Source organism: Pristiophorus japonicus, chromosome 2 (assembly GCF_044704955.1).
Source record: "Pristiophorus japonicus isolate sPriJap1 chromosome 2, sPriJap1.hap1, whole genome shotgun sequence".
Taxonomy (NCBI): domain Eukaryota; kingdom Metazoa; phylum Chordata; class Chondrichthyes; family Pristiophoridae; genus Pristiophorus; species Pristiophorus japonicus.
This window is the reverse complement of record NC_091978.1, coordinates 177,640,603-177,661,729: the sequence shown is the minus strand read 5'-3', so window position 1 is coordinate 177,661,729 and position 21,127 is coordinate 177,640,603. Positions and strand designations below refer to the sequence as shown.

Below are 21,127 nucleotides of genomic sequence, written 5' to 3'. Positions count from 1 at the left end.
GAGGCTGTGCTGAGTGAATAGCGGCCCTCCCCTTTAAGCGAAGGGAGAAACATTGAACGCCTCCGCTATGCAGAGTAGCGCCGTTGGACCTGCCCCAAGCGAAAGTGGATCGCGCGAGATTGCATTCTGCCTCCTCTGAGGGGCGGTAAGGGCAATTTTGTGGCTTGGGCAGGACTTTTGTCCCGGGCGTAGTAAGTCCGGCCCGAGCAGATTACCGCCCCCAATCGGGACGCTGGGGGATTTCTCCCCCAAAGTATTTGCTTAATGTCTCTGCTATTTATTTATTACCTTCACATTACTGCTAATTTGATTAGCCCAGTTTATATGTAGATTAACGTCCCCCGTGATTACTGTATTACCTTTGTTACATGCACCTCTAATTTCCTGATTTATACTCTGCACTACATTACCACTACTGTTTGGGAGCCTATAAACAACTCCCACCAATGTTTTCTGCCCCTTGCTGTTTCTTAGCTCCACCCAAACTGATTCTACTACTTGATTTTTTTTGAGCCAAGATCCTTTCTTTCTACTGTCTTTATCCCATCCTTTATTATCAGGGCTACCCTTACTCCTTTTCCATTTTGCTTATCTCTTTTCTAAAAGTTAAGTATCCTGGAATATTTAGTTCCCAACCTTAGTAACGTTGCAACCATGTTTCCGTAATGGTTATTAGATCAAACCTATTCATTTCTATCTGCGCTATTAATTCATCTTTTTTTGTTGCGAATACTTCGTGCATTCAGATATAGTGCCTTTAGATTTGACTTTCTATTTTTTCCGATGTCACCTTAGTCACTGATGCCCTATTACCTTTGTTACTCTCTCTGTCCCTTCCTGACCCACTCTGCTTATTTTTACCCAAAACTCTGTTCTCATCTAGAGCCTTACATTTCTCTTGCTGCTCTTATATTTACTCTTTTTTGAATCCTCCCACCCCTTTTGTTAGCTAAAAGCCCTATCGACTGCCCTTATTATTCAATTCGCAACGCCATTGGTTCCAGCCCAATTTAAGTGGAGCCCGTCCCAAAGGAACAGCTCCCTCTTTCCCCAGTGCTGGTGCCAGTGCCCCATGAAGGGAAATCCCTGCCTCCCACATCACTCAGCTACAAAAAGGTGGCAGCATTTCCCATGACCAGTTCTGAGGCAGTTGATGGTTGTCCACTGTTTCGAAGGAAGGTTTGATCATACAGTTTATACTGTGGGTCCTCTATAAGGAATCCATTCCATATGTCACAGCTTTTCCAAGTATTTTGCCATAGTCATCAAGGCTAAGGGGAGATTGCTGAAGGGCTTCGGCAACATTCCAAAATGGCCTCCTAGATTTGAGATGGATGGGTGGTAGGTTGTTCAAGTTGGCCTGGATTGGCATGTCTTTGCTGGTGTAGCAGTTATATTGTCTGGAAACTGCATATTGGCGGTGTAGGTGTGGTGGTGCGATGTTTGCAAGCACGGGGAACTAAGGTATTGGTGTTGATAAAAACATACCTGTGATAACTCTCACAGTAAAATTCAGGTGGACATCAACGGATTTGACATTTGGACTTGATAGCCATGCCGGAGAGCAGTACTCCACTGTAGAGTGCACCAGGACGAGTGCTGCCATATGGAGGGTTTGAGTGTCTGCACCCCATGTGGATCCAGTGAGTTTCTGCATCAAGTTGACCCTACTCTTTAGTTTTTTCCCAAGGTTCTGGAGATGTTGTCTATATGACAAGGTGTGATCAAGCGTGACTCCTAAATTGAAGGGTTTTTTAGCATGGTTTATCTCTGTGCCGCAGAAGGAGACTTTCAAAGCTCGGTTTGCTTGATGGGTGTTGAGGTGGAATGTCGAGGTGACAGTCTTTTGCAGGCTTGGCTAGAGTTGACATCCTTGATAAATCACTGGCCAGGGTCTCCTCGGTCATGGACAGATTTGTGTTTTGCGTGGCCAAGGCAATATCACCGGCGTATACGAACTTGAGGGACTCTGTTTCAGGCAGATTACTGATGTAAACGTTGAATAACATGGGTGCCAAGACAGAACCCTGTGGGAGTCCTTTGTTCAATGTCCTATATCTGCTCTTCTGGGTGCCAGAGTACACACTGAAGCGTTGGTTGCTAAGCATGAAGTTGAGAAGATGGATCGCTGTTCTGCAGGGTAAAATGGTGGAGAGATTGAAAAGCAGTCCATGCTTTCACACTGTGTCATATGCTGCTGACGTGTCCTTGAGTGCTACGGCAGTCTTGAGCTGACGCTAGAAACCTGCCTCGATTTGCGTTGTTGAAGCTACCACTTGGTCTCAGCCGTTATGGCCGCTCCGGAAGCCCGCTTGGTCCTTAGGGATAGTTGACTCTGATGGGGGCTAGTCTGTGGAATAATAGCCTCTCCAGCACTTTATAACAAGTACAAAGTAAGGAGATCGGGTTGTAGCTGGAGGCTTCACAAGCATTCTTCCCCTGCTTCAGAAGGGCAATTATTTTAGTCTCCCTCCAAATAGGTGGAACTTTACCAGTTACCAGTACCTCAGCGACGAAGGAGGTCAATCATCTCTTCGCTTTGGACCCCAGTGCTTTTAAGAATTCTAGATAAAAGCCATCTGGACCAGCAGATTTTCCACATTTATTTGTCGACAGGGCTGCGTTTAGTTCATCCAAGGTGAACGATCTTCGTGCTGCCATCAAGTTTGTTGAAAGCTGCCACTTCACCTGCTGACGAAATTCTTTATCCACCTGAGCCTTTGATGTTTGAATCAAGTGGGATGCAATGGCGTCCGCTTTGATGATCATCCTGTGTTTATAGGCGGAGTTTGCCCCACCAAGTTGACGGAGCAGGGTCCATACTTTCCTGCTGGAGTGAGTGAAGTTAGTGTCCTCCAAAAGGCTCCTCCACCTTTCACATCTCGCCGAGTTCAAGGACTCCAGCATAGCAAATGCCGTGGCTAGTTTCTTCAGCGAATACTCTTGGTAGAGAGCCTCGCTTTCTTCTATCCAACAAAGAATATATGTCTTCTAAACCCCCAAGGTAAATTGCGTTTTGCGGCAGCTTTAATAATTCCTATGAATCTGTTGAAGGCGTTGGTGGAATCCACCTGATGTTGGTGTCAACTGACCTTTGAAAGGTTTCTCAGCCTGCTTTTTTGAAGTTCCATTGTGGTCCCGGTGTTGATGTAATGACAGGAATTTCTATGATAACGTTGATGATTGAGGGCCTGTGTTGACTGTTGGGGACATCGCCGAGAACAGTTCTGGAGGTGATGATTGGGTTTCCTTTGCTGTCTTTTGAGAGGAAACATAGGTCTGGGTTATAATCTCTCTGCCACCTTGACGAATCGATTGTACCTCGATCTTTGGCATCAAAAAGGAGGAATTTATTCTCTAGTGAAGCCCACATTGTGTGGTGGCTATTAAGGTCTTGGAAATGGATGGATGATGTTGACTAGGAGGGAGTGGAGGGTCAGGCCACTGTACGAGTGTTTGTAGACATTGGAGATTGTCATCTCTCCTACACTTATTGCTGTAGTGAAAACTCCAGCAATACTGGTATGCTCAAATTCAGTGCCCCCTTCAATGTCTTGTTTAACCTAGCAGGCCAGGCCATACTTAGGATGGTTATTGAATGCGATTAGGTCAAAACCTGTGATCCGTCCTCTTGTGTCAAACTGGTGGATGTGTGAAATGTGTGTTTCTTGAAGCACCAGAACATCGACGCTGTGTACCTTGAGTAACCTTTTGAGGTATTCGTATTTTGAACGATAGATGCCTTTGATGTTGAATTGGCCTATTTGGATGGCTGGACCTACATGTAGTTCGATTTGGTTGGTTTGCTATTGTCACTGAGATGTTGCATTAACGACAAGTTCGGTGTTCTTTGAGATGACAATAGTTGTGATCTAAGAGTGAAGATCACGTAACAGGGTGGGCCGGGAGAAGGCTGTCATCATCCACCCCTTCTTCGAAATAGTGCCGGCGGATCTTTTACGTCCACTGAGAGGGCAGACTCGGTTTAACATCTCATCCGAAAGATGGCACCTCCGACAGTGCAGCACTCCCTCAGCACTGCACTGGAGTGTCAGCCTGGATTTATGTGCTCGAGTCCCTGGAGTGGGATTTGAATCCACAACCTTCTGACTCAGAGGTAAGTGTGCCACTGAGCCACAGCTGACACATGTGGTAAGAAGATGGGGTTAAGATCAGCTAAGAAAGAGTTAAAGGCCTTTTTCTTATTCCTAAATTGAACGTCTTTCCTTAGATTGTAATTGAATTTTAAGTGAAGCTTAAATTCTCCATTTTGAAAGTGGGAGTGCTGAAGCTGCGATAACTACGCATCATATAATTAGGCGGTAGAAATGCTGAAATTTGTTGTACACATGGTTAGTAAGCTGACACCCGGTGCATGAACTGCGACCACAGCAGAGTGAAAGGCGCTACTGATATGGGAAAATTGGAGCCTCAGAGATTGTTTTTGCATCCACTAACTTTGTTAGCCACAGTCTCATTAAATCGACTACAAATCAGTAACATATGATTCCCACAGCCAAGTCTTTCCACAAGTCAAAGCTGAAAGCACTCTGCAGAATTGTGCCAAAGTCCTCTGCTATTCTTTCCTTCAATGGCTGGAAAACAGTCATGAGAATTTTGCATGTTGCACATGGTTATTTGGAAATGAAAAGTTTGATTTGTCCATACCAACCACTGTGATGGTGGATTACAGTACTGGGTGATGATACTCTGCCACTAAACGGCCTTTTAGCACCTGGATGGACAGTTTAGTGCAAAGTGCTGGTAGTTACTTTGCTACAGTTGTGGTTCTGGATCAGCACAGTACACCATATCTATGGTTACTTGGTCATTGAAACCTGTCCATCATGTATATCGACCCTCGTCACAAATGGTCAAGTTTTCTTTCCATGTAGCTGACCTAGGTGCTGCACCCTGGGTGAGACAGTAGTATAAAAAACATATTGATGTTATACCTGAGCACTACTACTGTTAGATATGCAGGCTATAGATATACTCTCTGTGTAGTCACTGTATAAGATGGAGACTTGTTACCTGATGTACTATCAATAAGGTTTACACTGTGTGTATACTATGCAGGCACCACGAGAGGATGCAACTGGTGGAGACTGGGGTTTCCTGCTCCTGTGGTAGAGGCCGTCCACCAGAGAGCACTGCGGTGGGAGGCTGCCCACCATGCTTGTGCCTCACTCTGGAATTACAAATAAAGGACCAAGGTCACTACAGTTTGAATACAACACATTGCCTTGTGGAGTCATTCATAAGTACATTATAGATATAACAACTACCAGAAGTTTTAAAATTGTATTCATCGCTTTTAATCTTACTTATTTTGGATCACTGTCCATATATCTTTCTCAGCCAAGATGGAATATTGTAGTTCTGTTTAACAGATTGCAGGGGAAACTAACTATATCTTGCTCCCGGACTCAGTAAGGTCCAACAACACTGAGAACAGGTGCTCGAGGAAAGTCCCTCCAAGATCAGAAACTCACCCGCCGCGATTTCGCCAACGGGTGCAAGTTAGGTGCGGGTGGCATCGGTGGTATGCGGGCAACGCGCTCCCAGCTGCAGCCCACCCTCTAACAGCAATCTTCACAGCTGGGGCTTGTTAAGCCCGCCCTGCGGGTTTCCCGGCCAATTAACTGGAAGCAGGTCTGATGATCATCTGTTGATGCGTCATCAGCCAGTTTCCTTAAAGGGACCATGCCCAACTATTTTTTTGACAGTTCATCTGTCAGTCTTTTGCAGCATTGAGCTACTGCAAACACTGACAAGCACTGCACAAAGGTGCACGGCTGCACCCTGGCTCTCCCATAACTCTCTCCAGATGCGCATGGAGGGAGTCATAGCATGCAGGGATGTTCTCTTCCATTCCAATGGACGGAAGAGACCTCTCCAGGAAGCCAATGCAGTCTGGTTGCACATGAGGGCACAAGCAATGATGTTGTCAGGAGGACCTGGCTGCAGTGGCGCAAACCTTTCAATGATCTCGGTAGATCACAAAGTGTTACTGCAAACCTACACTCAACCTCATCCTGCTGTTGCACTCATCACATCCCCATCGCTCTGCCTTCCCTACCCTACTCCTGCACATCCTTACTCTCACCAACTTTCTCTCTTTCTCTGTCATTTCTTTCTTTCTTTCTTTCTTTCTTTCTTTCTTTCTTTCTTTCTTTCTTTCTTTCTTTCTTTCTTTCTTTCTTTCTTTCTTTCTTTCTTTCTTTCTTTCTTTCTTTCTTTCTTTCTTTCTCTCCTTTCTTTCTTTCTCTCCTTTCTTTCTTTCTTTCTTTCTTTCTTTCTTTCTTTCTTTCTTTCTTTCTTTCTTTCTCTCTCTCTTTCTTTCTTTCTTTCTTTCTTTCTCTCTCTCTTTCTTTCTTTCTTTTTCTTTCTTTCTTTCTCTCTCTTTCTTTCTCTCTCTCTCCAATATCAGTTTCCCATATCAGTTTCCCATTTTTCTAGCCACTCCTCGCCCGTATCCTTGTCCAATCATACCAATTAACAACACACAAGGGTAGGCACTTTAGTCAATGCTCATGTATAGTTAATGTTGATGTCTTGTCAAACATTGAAAACTTTATTTTCAGCACTTTGCATTCTTGGGCAGATTTGTGAATTGCAGTGAATGGTGAGACATAAGGGTACCCCCCACAATGGTTATGAGTGCGAAAGGAATGGGTTGTACATTGCAGGGTTGCTTTATGGAGCTGGTGTGGGGTGGTGCTAACCTGGCGCATCATGTGGCAGTCAGGGTGTACAGCATGAAGTGAAGTAAATGTGGCCATGGTGAGGCCATCACTGGCCTCCCGGGCAGCAATGTGGTCGGGTGCTGATGCCCTGTGTACTATGTAGCATCAGGTGATTGCGGAGAAGGTTGGTGTTGTTGGTGGTGATGCTGGTGTGATTGGTGATGGGCCTGATCATGGGATTCTAAGGACCAAGGTGATATTTTTTGAAGGGCATCGATGTTGCTGGAATAGGCGGCAGGTGAGGTTGAGATGGCAGAAGTGCCCTGTCAGTGGCGAGAGAGGTTGCTCCAAGGAGGTGACAGTGAATAGAGAGTTCACTGCCAACACTTCCAAAGGGCATACAGTTCAAACGTCTCTTCCAAAACCTGAAGGCTTCAGCTTCTGACATTGGAAAGTGAACAGCTGTGAAATGGAAACTTTTATACCACTTCTGCAGCTGTCAACTAACCAAAGCAATGGAGAGTCACTGAGAACCCGACTCCACTTACCTGCTGTGAAACCCGAGGGACAGCAAACTCGTCAAAAATTTGATAAAATTGTAAGTGCCTGCTTTTAATCCTCTAATTAGCATTTAAGTACCTTATAATGATAATTAACTGGCTCACCGCTTGCTGTCAGGTCTTCTATCCGAATACCGATCTGACAGTTGAGAAACTCACACGGAGGCGGGCTCAGAGCGGGATCCCGACCCGCTGTCAATCGGGACCATTTTGTCAGCAGGCCCACCATCAAACCCGCACTGGCAGGGCTGGGAAGATTCTGGCCACCGCATGGGCCATCAGGACTGAGAGTCTGTGTCTTGCTAATGGTACTGATTAATTTAACTCCTTCAGTGCCACCATGGAGGCAATGTTTCAGACTTTTAGTTCAACAAATACCTACATTTCAGCATTTGTTTGGGTAGAAAATTCAGATCACGCTTAAAGGTCCAACATGTTTAGACAGGTTAGATGCAGGAAGAATGTTCCCAATGTTGGGGAAGTCCAGAATCAGGGGTCACAGTCTAAGGATAAGGACGAGGAGAAACTTCTTCACCCAGAGAGTGGTGAACCTGTGGAATTCTCTACCACAGAAAGTTGTTGAGGCCAATTCATTAAATATATTCAAAAAGGAGTTAGATGTAGTCCTTACTACTAGGGGGATCAAGGGGTGTGGCGAGAAAGCAGGAATGGGGTACTGAAGTTGCATGTTCAGCTATGAACTCATTGAATGGCAGTGCAGGCTCGAAGGGCCGAATGGTCTACTCCTGCACCTACTTTCTATGTTTCTATGTCAGCACAAGAGCAAAATGCATAGCTTGTGGAACCAAAGTGCTGGCTAAAAACCATGCAAACTTTCAGTGAGGATACTGTGTGTTGGGGATAGGAGCAAAGCAGAATTTCCGCTGAGTAGATTACATAGGATATACAGCACAGAAACAGGCCATTCAGCCCAACCAGTCCATGCCGACATTTATGTTGCATTTGAGTCGCCTCCCGTCTTTCCTCATCCAAATCTATCAGCATAACCCTCTATTCCCTTCTCCCTTATATGCTTGTCTAGCCTCCCCTTAAATGCATCTATACTATTCGCTTCAACCACTCCCTGTGGTACTGAGTTTCACATTCTCACCACTCTTGGGGTAAAGAATTTTTTTCTGAATTCTCTATTGGATTTCTTGGTGACTATTTTATATTGATGGCCTCTAGTTATGCTCTTCCCCACAAGTGGAAACAATCTCTCTGTATCCACTCTATCAAACCTTTCATCATTTTAAAGCCTGAGAAAAGGGACCCAGCCTGTTCATCTTTTTCTGATATGAATACCCTGGCATTTCTGGTATCAACCTTGTAAATCTTTTCTGTGCCCTCTCTAGTGCCTTTATATCCTGTTTATAATATGACAACCAGAACTGATCAGCCCCGCTCCCGACTTTCTGCTGCCCCCAACACCGCCCTGTTCATTTTTGCAGTCAAAAGTACCCAATTTCCCTCTATTCCCCGCCCCATCTGTACTGGCGGTGATTTGTCATTTAATTCGAATTATCCGCCCCAAATGCCACATGGAGTTCAACAATTTCAAACCATAACCTCTGCCCTTAGTTTTTTTCTGCCTTTTTTTCTCTTTCTCACGGCAGCTGTTGATTATTTTGCCATCTCCGTTTACACCTTATCTAGACACATCTTTTGTTTCTTAAATTGTCCCATTACCATCTCCTTTGGCCTTGCACCATCATCCCCTTTTGATTCTTAATATCTTCTGCCTTCCACCCTATCACAGACCTTCCCTTTTATTCTTTCCTCCCCTCCCCCCTTTCCCTGCCCCTACATTTGCTTAAAAACCTGTTGCTTCTCTAACTTTTTCCCGTTCTGATGAAGGGTCATCGATCTGAAACGTTAACTCTGTTTCTCTCTCCACAGATGCTGCCCGACCTGCTGAGTATTTCCAGCATTTTCTGTTTTTAATGTTTCTGACTTTGGTTTTAAAAAGTTGCCTCTTTTGTTGGGAACTGCAAGTTTAAGTTAATTGCATTTATGAATATGTTGTGACTTTGGAATTCAGCTTTAAACTTGATTACATTTCAGTTTTGTTAGAGATGCAAATCTACTATTTTAAATTGTGTTTTTGCAAAAACATTTCACAAGTGATCCTTGTCTTGCATTTTTTTTTCATTCCCAAGTAATGAGTTGGCCACTTGCCAGTTTTATACTGCTGCTGGGGCATCTCGCGTACTAGCTGTGTTGCCTCCTTGTTTTTATTTTCCCCTTTGACTGTTTAGTGTACAACGTAATTTACAATATGTATCCTGCAAAGGTGCGATTACCATAAGCACTTCTCAAAACAACTGAAGTTATCAAGTTCTGTTTTGAAGCATTGCCTATTGATCCTTCTAAAACTCTGCACTGTTATGTTTAAAAACTCTGGCCTAGACATTCTCCCTTTTGGTCACCTGCCCTAATTCCTCCTTATGTGACTCGGTGCCAAATTGTTGTCATAATACTCCTGTGAAACACTGTGGGATGTTTTACTACATTAAAGGCGCGATAAAAATCCAAGTTGTTGTAGTTATATCATCACATCTAAAGTTATTGCTCACTCTCTTGTGTAAGAATTTGAATGTAGAATTAATCATCTCTTGCTGAACTAGGGAAGTTGGAGCAAGTGTTAAGGTAGGGAAATATGACTTTCCCACTGTACAGTTTCTCTCGAGCTGCTTTAATATTGGCCTTTCAGTGCTTCCAATTCCCAATGCAGCTTTCATGCAGTTGGCAGCATTATCATATCGAATCAAGATGAGTGTGGTGTGTCAAACATGTAATGGATAACGAATGTAAATTTTGAAATTGTATAGAAAAAAGTTAAATTGACTAATATATAGTATTATTTTGGTTGGTTAACAAACATGCCAACCTAGTACAGTAATAGGCTGGCCAACAGCTTCACAAATGCTGACAGCCCCAGAAACACTGATAACTCAAAAATGACCTTTAAACATAAGCTTATGACATGTGCAAAACAGTAATTACAGTGATACAAAAGCAAAATACTGCGGATTTATTTGGCAATTTTCCACATTGTCCTGTAGATGCCCATTTAATAGATACACTACAAACTATGCAGATCGGCTAAGGGAGTGGCAAATCCAGTGTGCAAATCTCTAGCACTAGACCCAAAATGTTGTCAGAGCATAAGTCTTTCCTGTGCCTGGTGAACCTAGCCACTTAATGTAATGCAGAGTGAGCCAAATTGGATGCTGTCATCTGTGATGGTGAAGAACTTTGGGAATTACCCCCTCCCCCTCCCCGTGTTACCATTTTCTAATATCCTTTATTACCAAGCTGAAGTTTAAATTGAGGGAAATTGCTCTTCTATGATGACACACTTGGTTCAGTAATATTTCATGATTTACAACTCGTGCCTTCAGCCATTTACACCCAAAATACTGGAATTTCTTGGCTAAACCTCTCATCCACTCCACGTCCCTCCACTCCTTTAAGGTGCATTTGGTCACCTATCCGAATATCGTCGTCTTGGCTCAGTGTCAATTTTTGTCTAATTACGCTCCTGTGAAGTGCCTTGGGATGTTTTACTAAGTATAAAAAAAAATACTGGATAGGCAGAGCTCAAACGTGATATAATTCTTAATGTCCAAGTTTAATGAATTCAGTCAGAAATATGAACCAACAGGTAAGAAAGCATAAAGTTTGCTCACAATTAAAATGCATCCTCTACTGTAAATCCTTCTAATTTGTGGAATGGTTTACAAATTGCAATCTGCATAAATTTATAATCCCTTAAAAAAACAATACTTTGACTGATGCTCCAACATGCATTCTCCAAACTGAGCCCCACTGAAGGCTGTTGCATGGACGATTGTTCCAACACTGAAGAGACTTCAAAATTCAGCACGTTTTATTAAATCAGTGATTTATTACTGATTTAATATTCTCAGCATGTACCTGAATCCTGATTAAAGAATTAAAGAGTAGTTGGCTGATTTAACATTTTTATAAAGAAACTTTTAAACATCTATACACAGGTGTTCCTCGGCAGCATCGTGGCGAAATATGGAAACTTTTAGCAGAACAGCACCAGCTAAGGTATCGGTTACCTGTAAGACAACAGCCAAAGGACACTCCATACGAAGAGCTGTTAAAGCAGTTAACGTCTCAACAGCACGCAATACTCATTGACCTTGGTAAGTGTCCTCTTCATTCATTACTACAGGCAGTGACTGAAATCAGCCAGGTAGAATCAGTACCAAGTAACCTTCACTCTTGCTTCTAATTGCTTCTCGTTATTCAGATGGACTTAAAGAGCTGAGTCTGTTTACTTTAGAATAGCGTAGACTTAGAAGCAACCTGATAGGGGTATATTAAGATAATAAAAGGGCTAGAATAAATGCCTGTTGATAGATTATTTCAATTTGACAGATTGAGATGGACCAGCGGTCATGCATTTAAACGACGCATAAGTAAAAATAGGCTATATGTGAGGCAGTTCTTTTCCCAGAGAGTAGTGAGCCTCGAGAATGTTTTAGCGGCTTGTGCAATGTGTGCTGACTCTCTGCATGTCTTCAAGATGGAGTTAGACCGATTCTTGGTTGGTTCAGAGATCGCAATATATAGAAGCTAAGTGGAATAACAGGTAACATACACATGGTCGATATGATCGATACTGTTTTTGATCGCCTTAGGAGGTCAGACAGGATTTTTTTCAGTTTATTTTCCCTTATTGACCCTGGGTGTTTTTCTTTCCCGGTCGATTACATGGTTGCGGAGGGTTAGAAAGTGTATAGTTATGTCGGCATCATAATTGTGGAACAGGCTTTATGGACCAGCTGGTCTTTTCCTGCCTGTCATTTTCATATGTTTGCATACTCAGTAAAGGGGAACATGGAAAATATCCTGGGGTTTTCATAGCTAACATTATATACAGGGTGGGACAGGTGGGTGTTTTTGGTATGTGGACCTCCATGGGGTGGAAGACCAGAGTTGCCCATGTTTTATTGGCATTTATTGTTCGTGATTGACTTTAATTATGAGGAGAGAGCAAGACAATAGGATTCGTTTTGGTATAGCAAAGAACGAGCACATAACCGATGAGCCTCCTTCTATTGTTTGCCCTATAGCACTAAGCTACTGCCAAAGAACGACTAACAAAATGATCAAGAAAGGAAAGATAGACTATGAAAGTAAACTAGCACAACATATAAAAACAGATAGCAAGAGTTTTTATAGGTATATAAAAAGGAAAAGTAAATATTGGTCCCTTAGAGGACGAGACCGGGGAATTAGTAATGGGCAACATGGAGATGGCAGAAACTCTGAACAAATATTTTGCATCAGTCTTTATAGTAGAGGACATTAACAGTATTCCGACAGTGGATAGTCAAGGGGCTATAGGGGGGGAGGAACTTAACACAATCACAATCGCTAAGGAGGTGTACTCAGTAAGATAACGGGACTAAAGGCAGATAAATCCCCTGGACCTGATGGCTTGCATTCTAGGGTCTTAAGAGAAATAGCAGTGGGGATAGTGGATGCATTGGTTGTAATTTACCAAAATTCCCTGGATTCTGGGAAGGTACCAGCAGATTGGAAAACTGCAAATGTAACGCCCCTATTTAAAAAAAGGAGGCAGACAAAAAGCAAGAAACTATAGACCAGTTAGCCTAACATCTGTGGTTGGGAAAATGTTGGAGTCCATCTTGAAGACATGCAGAGAGTCAGCACACATTGCACAAGCCGCTTATTAAAGAAGCAGTAGCAGGACATTTGGAAAAGCAAAATTCAGCAAAAGGCAGAGTCAGCATGGATTTATGAAGGGGAAGTCATGTTTGACAAATTTGCTGGAGTTCTTTGCGGATGTAACGAAAAGGGTGGATCAAGGGGAACCAGTGGATGTGGTGTATTTGGACTTCCAGAAGACATTTGACAAGGTGCCACATAAAAGGTTACTGCACAAGATAAAAGTTCATGGGGTTGGGGGTAATATATTAGCATGAATAGAGGATTGGCTAAATAACAGAGAACAGAGAGTCAGGATAAATGGTTCATTCTCTGGTTGGCAACCAGTAACTAGTTGGGTGCCGCAGGAATCAGTGTTGGGACCCCAACTATTTACAATCTATATAAACGACTTGGAAGAAGGGACTGAGTGTAACATAGCCAAGTTTGATGATGATACAAAGATGGGAGGAAAAGCAATGTGTGAGGAGGACACACAAAATCTGCAAAAGGACATAGATAGGCTAAGTGAGTGGCAAAAATTTGGCAGATGGAGTATAATGTTGGAAAGTGTGAGGTCATGCACTTTGGCAGAAAAAAAATCAAAGAGCAAATTATTATTTAAATGGAGAAAGATTGCAAAGTGCTGCAGTACAGCGGGACCTGGGCATAATTGTGCATGAAACGCAAAAGGATAGTATGCAGGTACAGCAAGTGATCAGAAAGGTATCTTGGCCTTTATTGCAAAGGGAATGGAGTATAAAAGCGGGGAAGTCTTGCTACAGCTGTATAAGGTATTGGTGAGGCCACACCTGGAATACTGCGAGAGTTTTGGTTTCCATATTTACGAAAGGATATACTTGCTTTGGAGGCAGTTCAGAGAAGGTTCACTAGGTTGATTGCAGAGATGAGGGGGTTGACTTATGAGGAAAGGTTGAGTAGATTGGGCCTCTACTCATTGGAATTCAGAAGAATGAGAGGTGATCTTATCGAAACGTATAAGATTATAAGGGGGCTTGACCAGGTGGATGCAGAGATGATGTTTCCACTGATGGGGGAGACTAGAACTAGAGGACATGATCTTAGAATATGGGGTCGCCCATTTAAAACCAAGATGAGGAGAAATTTCTTCTGAGGGTGGAAAGGAAAGGTAACTTCGACGGTATGAGGCGTGAATTGGCTAGAATAGACTGCCAAACGATACTAAAAGGGTTGACGGTGGATAAGCAATAGCAAACATTTAAAGATCACATGGATGAACTTCAGCAAATGTACATCCCTGTCTGGAATAAAAATAAAACTGGGAAGGTGGCTCAACCATGGCTAACAAAGGAAATTAAGGATAGTGTTAAAGCCAAGGAAGAGGCATATAAATTGGCTAGAAAAAGCAACAAACCTGAGGACTGGGAGAAATTTAGAATTCAACAGAGGAGGACTGAGGGTTTAATTAAGAGGGAGAAAATAGAGTACGAGAGGAAGCTTGCAGGGAATATAAAAACTGACAGCAAAAGCTTCTATAAATATGTGAAGAGAAAAAGATTAGTAAAGACAAATGTAGGTCCCTTGCAGTCAGATTCAGGTGAAATTATAATGGGGAACAAAGAAATGACAGATCAATTGAACCAATACTTCGGTTCTGTCTTCACGAAGGAAGATACAAATAACCTTCCGAAAGTACTAAGGGACAGTTAGTATAGTGAGAAGGAGGAACTGAAGGATATCCTTATTAGGCGGGAAATTGTGTTAGGGAAATTGATGGGATTGAAGGCCAATAAATCCCTGGGGCCTGATAGTCTGTATCCCAGAGTGCTCAAGGAAGTGGCCCTAGAAATAGTGGCTGCATTGGTGATCATTTTCCAACAGTCTATCGACTCTGGATCAATTCCCATGGACTGAAAGGTAGCTAATGTAACACCACTTTTTAAAAAAGGAGGGAGAGAGAAAACGGGTAATTATAGACCAGTTAGCTTGACATCAGTAGTGGGGAAAATGTTGGAATCAATTATTAAAGATGAAATAGCAGTGCATTTGGAAAGCAGTGACAGGATCGGTCCAAATCAGCATGGATTTATGAAAAGGAAATCATGCTTGACAAATCTTCTGGAATTTTTTGAGGATGTAATGAGTAGAGTGGACAAGGGAGACCCAGTGGATGTGGTGTATTTGGACTTTCAAAAGGCTTCTGACAAGGTCCCACACAAGAGATTGGTGTGCAAAATCAAAGCACATGGTATTGGGGGTGATGTACTGACGTGGATAGAGAACTGGTTCGCAGACAGGAAGCAGAGAGTCGGGATAAACGGGTCCTTTTCAGAATGGCAGGCAATGACTAGTGGAGTGCCGCAGGGCTCAGTGCTGGGACCCCAGCTCTTTACAATATACATTAACGATTTGGATGAAGGAATAGAGTGTAATATCTCCAAGTTTGCAGGTGACACTAAACTGGGTGGTGGTGTGAGCTGTGAGGAGGACGCTAAGAGGCTGCAGGATGACTTGGGCAGGTTAGGTGAGTGGGCAAATGCATGGCAGATGCAGTATAATGTGGATAAATGTGAGGTTTTCCATTTTTGGGGCAAAAACACAAAGGCAGAATATTATCTGAATGGCGGCAGACTAGGAAAAGGGGAGGTGCAACGAGACCTGGGTGTCGTGGTTCATCAGTCACTGAAAGTGGGCGCGCAGGTACAGCAGGCAGTGAAGAAGGCAAATGGTATGTTGGCCTTCATAGCTAGGGGATTTGAATATAGAAGCAGGGAGGTCTTACTGGAGTTGTACAGGGCCTTGGTGAGGCCTCACCTGGAATATTGTGCTCAGTTTTGAGGAAGGATGTTCTTGCTATTGAGGGAGTGCAGCGAAGGTTCACCAGACTGATTCCAGGGATGGCTGGGCTGTCATATGAGGAGAGACTGGATCAACTGGGCCTTTATTCACTGGAGTTTAGAAGGATGAGAGGGGATCTCATAGAAACATATAAGATCCTGACGGGACTGGACAGGTTAGATGCGGGAAGAATGTTCCCGATGTTGGGGAAGTCCAGAACCAGGGGAAATAGTCTTAGGATAAGGGGTAGGCCATTTAGGACTGAGATGAGGAGAAACTTCCTCACTCAGAGTTGTTAACCTGGGGAATTCCCTGCCGCAGAGAGTTGTTGATGCCAGTTCACTGGATATATTCAAGAGGGAGTTGGATATGGCCCTTACAGCTAAAGGGATCAAGGGGTATGGAGAGAAAGCAGGAAAGGGGTACTGAAGGAATGATCAGCCATGATCTTATTGAATGGTGCTGCAGGTTCGAAGGGCCGAATGGCCTACTCCTGCACCTATTTTTCTATGTTTCTATGTAAATCTGTGGAATTCGCCGACTCAGAGAGCTGTGGAAGCATTGAATAAATTTAAGACAGAAATAGACAGTTTCTTAAATGCTAAGGGGTTAAGGCAATCGGGCGAGGAAGTGGAGCTGAGTCCATGATTAGATCAGCCATGTTCTTATTGAATGGCGGAGCAGGCTCGAGGGGCCGTATGGCCTACTCCTGTTCCTATTTCTTATGTAGCTTGCTGGTAGAGTTTTTACAGCGTTCTGTTCCCCAGAGGCCTAAGTCTCCCTTTAAGAGAGCCATTAGAAACAAGAGTACATTTTCTCATGTTAGTCACAAGAGCCTGAAACAGAGCAATTATAATAATAATAGTAGTAGAAAACGCGTAGCAAACTGTGTGCTGACGAAATTTAATTCCACTCAATGTATGACAGATATTTGGGTATATATACTAAAGTATTACAAGCTTTCAATCTTCACTGTAAGCATGGTGATAAAGTTGGAAAACTTGAATTTAATAGAAGATGAAGATGTTTTACACTGTTGCAGCCTAAGGAAACGGAAATTGAAACCAAGTTGAAACCTCATGTTATTTGAAATGAAATCACAATATGGAGAAAGATTCTCTAATGTTTGAATTCCAGCACAAATATATTTGCATTACATTTCATGTTTTGGCTCAAATAATCTATCTTTCTCCAACAATTAGTGGGGGCATGCAGGGACAGAGCCAGTGTCGACGTGATGCCTAAGGCAGTACTACCAAAGTTTTAAGAAAGATATCAGGGGGTCGCTCAGCCTCTGAAGTGCACGTTGTATAACTCATTGCGTTGCTTCTATCGAAATCTGAACATTCTTTTTTCATGTGTTGATATAATTAGCTGCTTGTTTTACACTTGTTTTGCTGGCAAATCTTGTTTCAGATTTTATTATCTGTTCTATCAACCTGAGGAGAATACCCAAAAGTTTTAATCGTTAAGCTCTTGGCATCGTGTTGTCACGGTATCATCGGGTTCACCTGCTGAAAGTTTGCTGCAGTAAAATTGCTAAATAAAGCTCCTGATGCAAACCTACATGCTGTCAGTTATTAAAGCCAGTGTCCACAGTGTGGAAGAAAGATCAAAATTGTAGCAAAAAAGGGAATATATAAACATTGAAGCAAATTTGTATCAATCAATCGCCCATGGCATTGATAAATATTAGTTTCATGCAAGTGAAGTTGTCTATAGTGATATTCATTAGTCTGTTGATTTTCCTATTTAATATTTAAAAACATACAAATGTAAATGTTACTAATACCATGACTGGTGTGGTGTGCAGTGAATAAATTGCTTCAGCACTGTGCCACATAAAAGTACGATGTGGTTCATGCTCAGGGTTCACTCCATGGTGAGATACTAGACTCCGTTGTAGCTGTCATGAGGAAGCATAGATTGGAGGCCAAGTGCTGCCCCACAGGAAGGAAAAAATAAAGGGTGGGTTCACCATGGGGCTTCTCTTATCTTGACACACTCTGATGAAGGGCCCACCCAAAATTTAACCTGTTTTTTTTCTCTTCAGCTTTGATGTGCTTTGATCGTCAGCATTTTCAGAAGCTCCTTTTATCTGTAACGAGGGTTTGTAGATTTGCCAGTCTAATAGGGAGAAGATGAAATTGTGATTTTGGGATTAAGGAACAGTCACCAAGTGTTTGCAATTTGTATCAAAATGATAAGGACGGGGGCTAGAAATTGCATATCGCCCCGTTTTGTGGGAGCGGAAAAATATCGGCGGACAAAAAACATTTGCAGCTGACAGGAAGTTCTGCTTTAGTGTTCCAAGAGGGAAGTGGAGCGCAAAAGGGAGTGAGAGAGGCGGTAACGGCAGAGGGTTGCACAATGTGCCGTGTAACGCTGCCATCTGTAGAGGCTCCTGCCCTCACTTAAAGGGAAGGGCTAATGCTGGGGTGATTAAGTTTTCCTGCTGTCTGTGTTGGACCACAGGACCTGCGCTATGTCCATAGCAGCCCCAAGCACTCTGAGAGTGCAGCGTCCAAAAAAAGCACAATACACCAGACTGGTGACACAACTAAGTTTTGTCCTACCTGAACACCACTGCCTTTAATTAACGCTCCCCAAGAGGCCAGCCGAGGTGACAACACCTCCTGCAGCTGCCATTGTTGACACCCAGCGATGTTGCAGGGGACGGAAGCGAATATTGCATCCGGAGTGGTAACGCGATGCTGAGCACCGGATGACATCACGATCTCTGGGGTACAAGAGAGCGAGGCGGTAAGTGGTAGCGCCAGTGCAAAACTGCCAGGGAAGTTCACGGGCATTGCGCCTGGTCGATAACCCCTTACCGCCCCCTGCAAGCACTAACAGGAGAGGCAAACCAGGCCAATTTCTCCTGCTAAGAGTCTGAAAAAAGTGCACTGGGTTCCGATGGACTCCCAACGCGCAGTGGCGGGATTCCATCCAAAAGGCCGTAATCTCCGCCAAAATGTCAGGTCCCAGCCGTGAGCCAAAGTTTCTGCATGACTACTGCCTGTCCATATGGCGGGGGGGGAGGAAATTCCCAAGTTGGGATTTCCCGCAAACAGCCATCAGTCAGGACTTGATGTAGGGTCAGCATGGATCACAAGACATATCTCACCAATGGGGGCAGATATGGGTTCCAACAAGGCGGTTGGAGTTGAAGCTTGGACCCTGAAGATAAGGCTGTGGAAATTACAAGTGCTAACCTCCCAACCCGCACCAAGGCCTGCTGGGAACAACTTTTGCTTTACGGAGGAGGGGTGCTCCAGATCCTCACCCAAACTGCCAAAGGTCAGAACTCATCATCCTTCGCCCGATTCTATGCACTTTGGCAGGTACTAATGGTGGGATGCATCCCCTCCATGGATTTTCTGGGCCAGAGTTTATGATCTTGCTACACACACAGGCAAAGTTGCCCCTAACTCTACCCCCTCCCCCATGTTTGGTCAAATAGAGGAAGCTTTACTCAGTAATTTTCTATACTTTCCTTAGCCTGGATGTGTTTAATGTTGATGCTGGGTTACCAAGTTGGAAAGTGTTTAATTCCCCGGCAATTTGCCTACTGTTAAATATAAACGCAAGTCAATCTAACAGTTATTAGCCCTGAATTTGCAGTCGACGGTGTAGCTAAGGAGTATGCCACCAACATCTGAACAAAATCCGCAACTGCCTTGTGCGAACCCCCCTTTGAAAAGTTGCTTTCAAACCTTACAGAATTGTGCAGAGCATAGTGCCTCAAGGATCCCAGGAGTGCACCATTGTGCATATGCTAACCTGGGATCATGTGGGGCAGCGATCCTTTCACTTCCTGACTATTAGCCAATCAGAAAACAGATAAGAATGCCCACAACTCATTTTAAATAATAAATTAGCAGCCAGAAATGCTATTTTATTAATATATTGTGATCATTGCAATATTATTTAATACACCAACCAAGATTATAATACACAAACCTATAATTATAGCCTTATAGTCCTATTACAGTATCAGCTGTGGCTCAGTGGGTAACACTCTCGACTTCTGAGTCAGAAGTTTGTGGGTTCAAGTCCCACTCCAGGAACTTGTAGCACAGAAAATCAAAGCTGCCACTCCAGTGCAGTGCTGAGGGAGTGCTGCACTGTCGGAAGTGCCATCTTTCAGATGAGACGTTAAACCGAGGCTCCGTCTGCACTCAAGTGGACATAAAAGATCCCATTGCACTATTTCGAAGAGGAGCAGGGGAATAACCCCAATGTCTTGGCCAATATTTATCCCTCAATCAACATCACTTATCTGGTCATTATCACATTGCTGTTTGTGGGAGCTTGTTTGTGCGCAATTTGGCTGCCGTGTTTCCCACATTACAACAGTGACTACGCTCCAAAAGTACTTCATTGGCTGTAAAGCGTTTTGAGACATCCAGTGGTCATGAGAGGCGCTATATAAATCCAAGTCTTTCTTTCTTTTTGAATTTGTTTCTCCTCTATTAGACTAACTAACTTTGATTAATTTAAAAAATGTAAAATCGAGAGTTTAAATGTCTGATACCATGAGGGTATCATGAATGTCAATTAAATCCTATCTAAATAGAAAGTTGGGAATTAAACCAAATGGCCTTTGGGCAGTAAAGACGGTGACACAAAAAGGCCCTGTTTTCAAACTCAAACAAATGAAAGTTTTTTTCAAAGTTTGTATCCACTCAGAAACAAACCAGTGCCTCGTTGTTATGGGTTGTAGCATAAAATAATATACATTTTCTCATTCCCCCCCCCCCCCCCGCCTCCCCATTCCCTTACGCTGTGCAACTGGCTCCTGCACCTGTTTTCACCAGACTTAAACATTTTCAGGGTAATTAATGCACAGTAGGTGGGCAATTAGCCCAACTTTACACCAGCACGTTGATTTAAGTGGGTAGGTGAAACATGCAGCAAAGCCGATGCACAGTCAGAAATTGACAGATCACATTCAGGATTTAGCACATGGGGCTAGACTTTCCACTTTTTTTTGCATCGATACTGCCCACTTAACGTCCATTTTAATGCTGAGATGTGGTATAACGCCCAGATATCGCTCATTTAGCAGCCAAATGGAAACTAACGCCTATGTATCGCTCACTTATTGCCCAGCGTTACTTTCAGCATGTACTTAACGCCGAGAAATAATAATACGCCCGCCCACTTTTTTTTGGCGTAAAGTTCAGAATGGGCGAAACTAACGCCCATAATATCGGCGAGTGTTACTTTCGGCACCTTGCCCACATATCGGCGAAAATATCGCTCGCTGAAAAAAACGCTGAGAAAAAGTTCCCCTCACCTGAACTAAACCCAGCGGTATGGATGCCATTTTGTGAATTGGAGGTC

The 21,127-nt window shown here is 43.4% G+C and overlaps 1 protein-coding gene across 4 annotated transcripts in view; it reads left to right on the top strand.

Moving 5' to 3' along the window:
- The window catches only part of LOC139242811 (TBC1 domain family member 1-like), a 428,759-nt gene that overhangs the window by 348,764 nt on the left and 58,868 nt on the right, over positions 1-21,127 (top strand). For all 4 annotated transcript variants that reach the window (XM_070870508.1, XM_070870511.1, XM_070870517.1 and 1 more), the window contains one exon: positions 11,269-11,427. In XM_070870508.1, the coding sequence (XP_070726609.1) occupies positions 11,269-11,427 (159 nt within the window). The remainder of the gene's footprint in view (positions 1-11,268; positions 11,428-21,127) is intronic.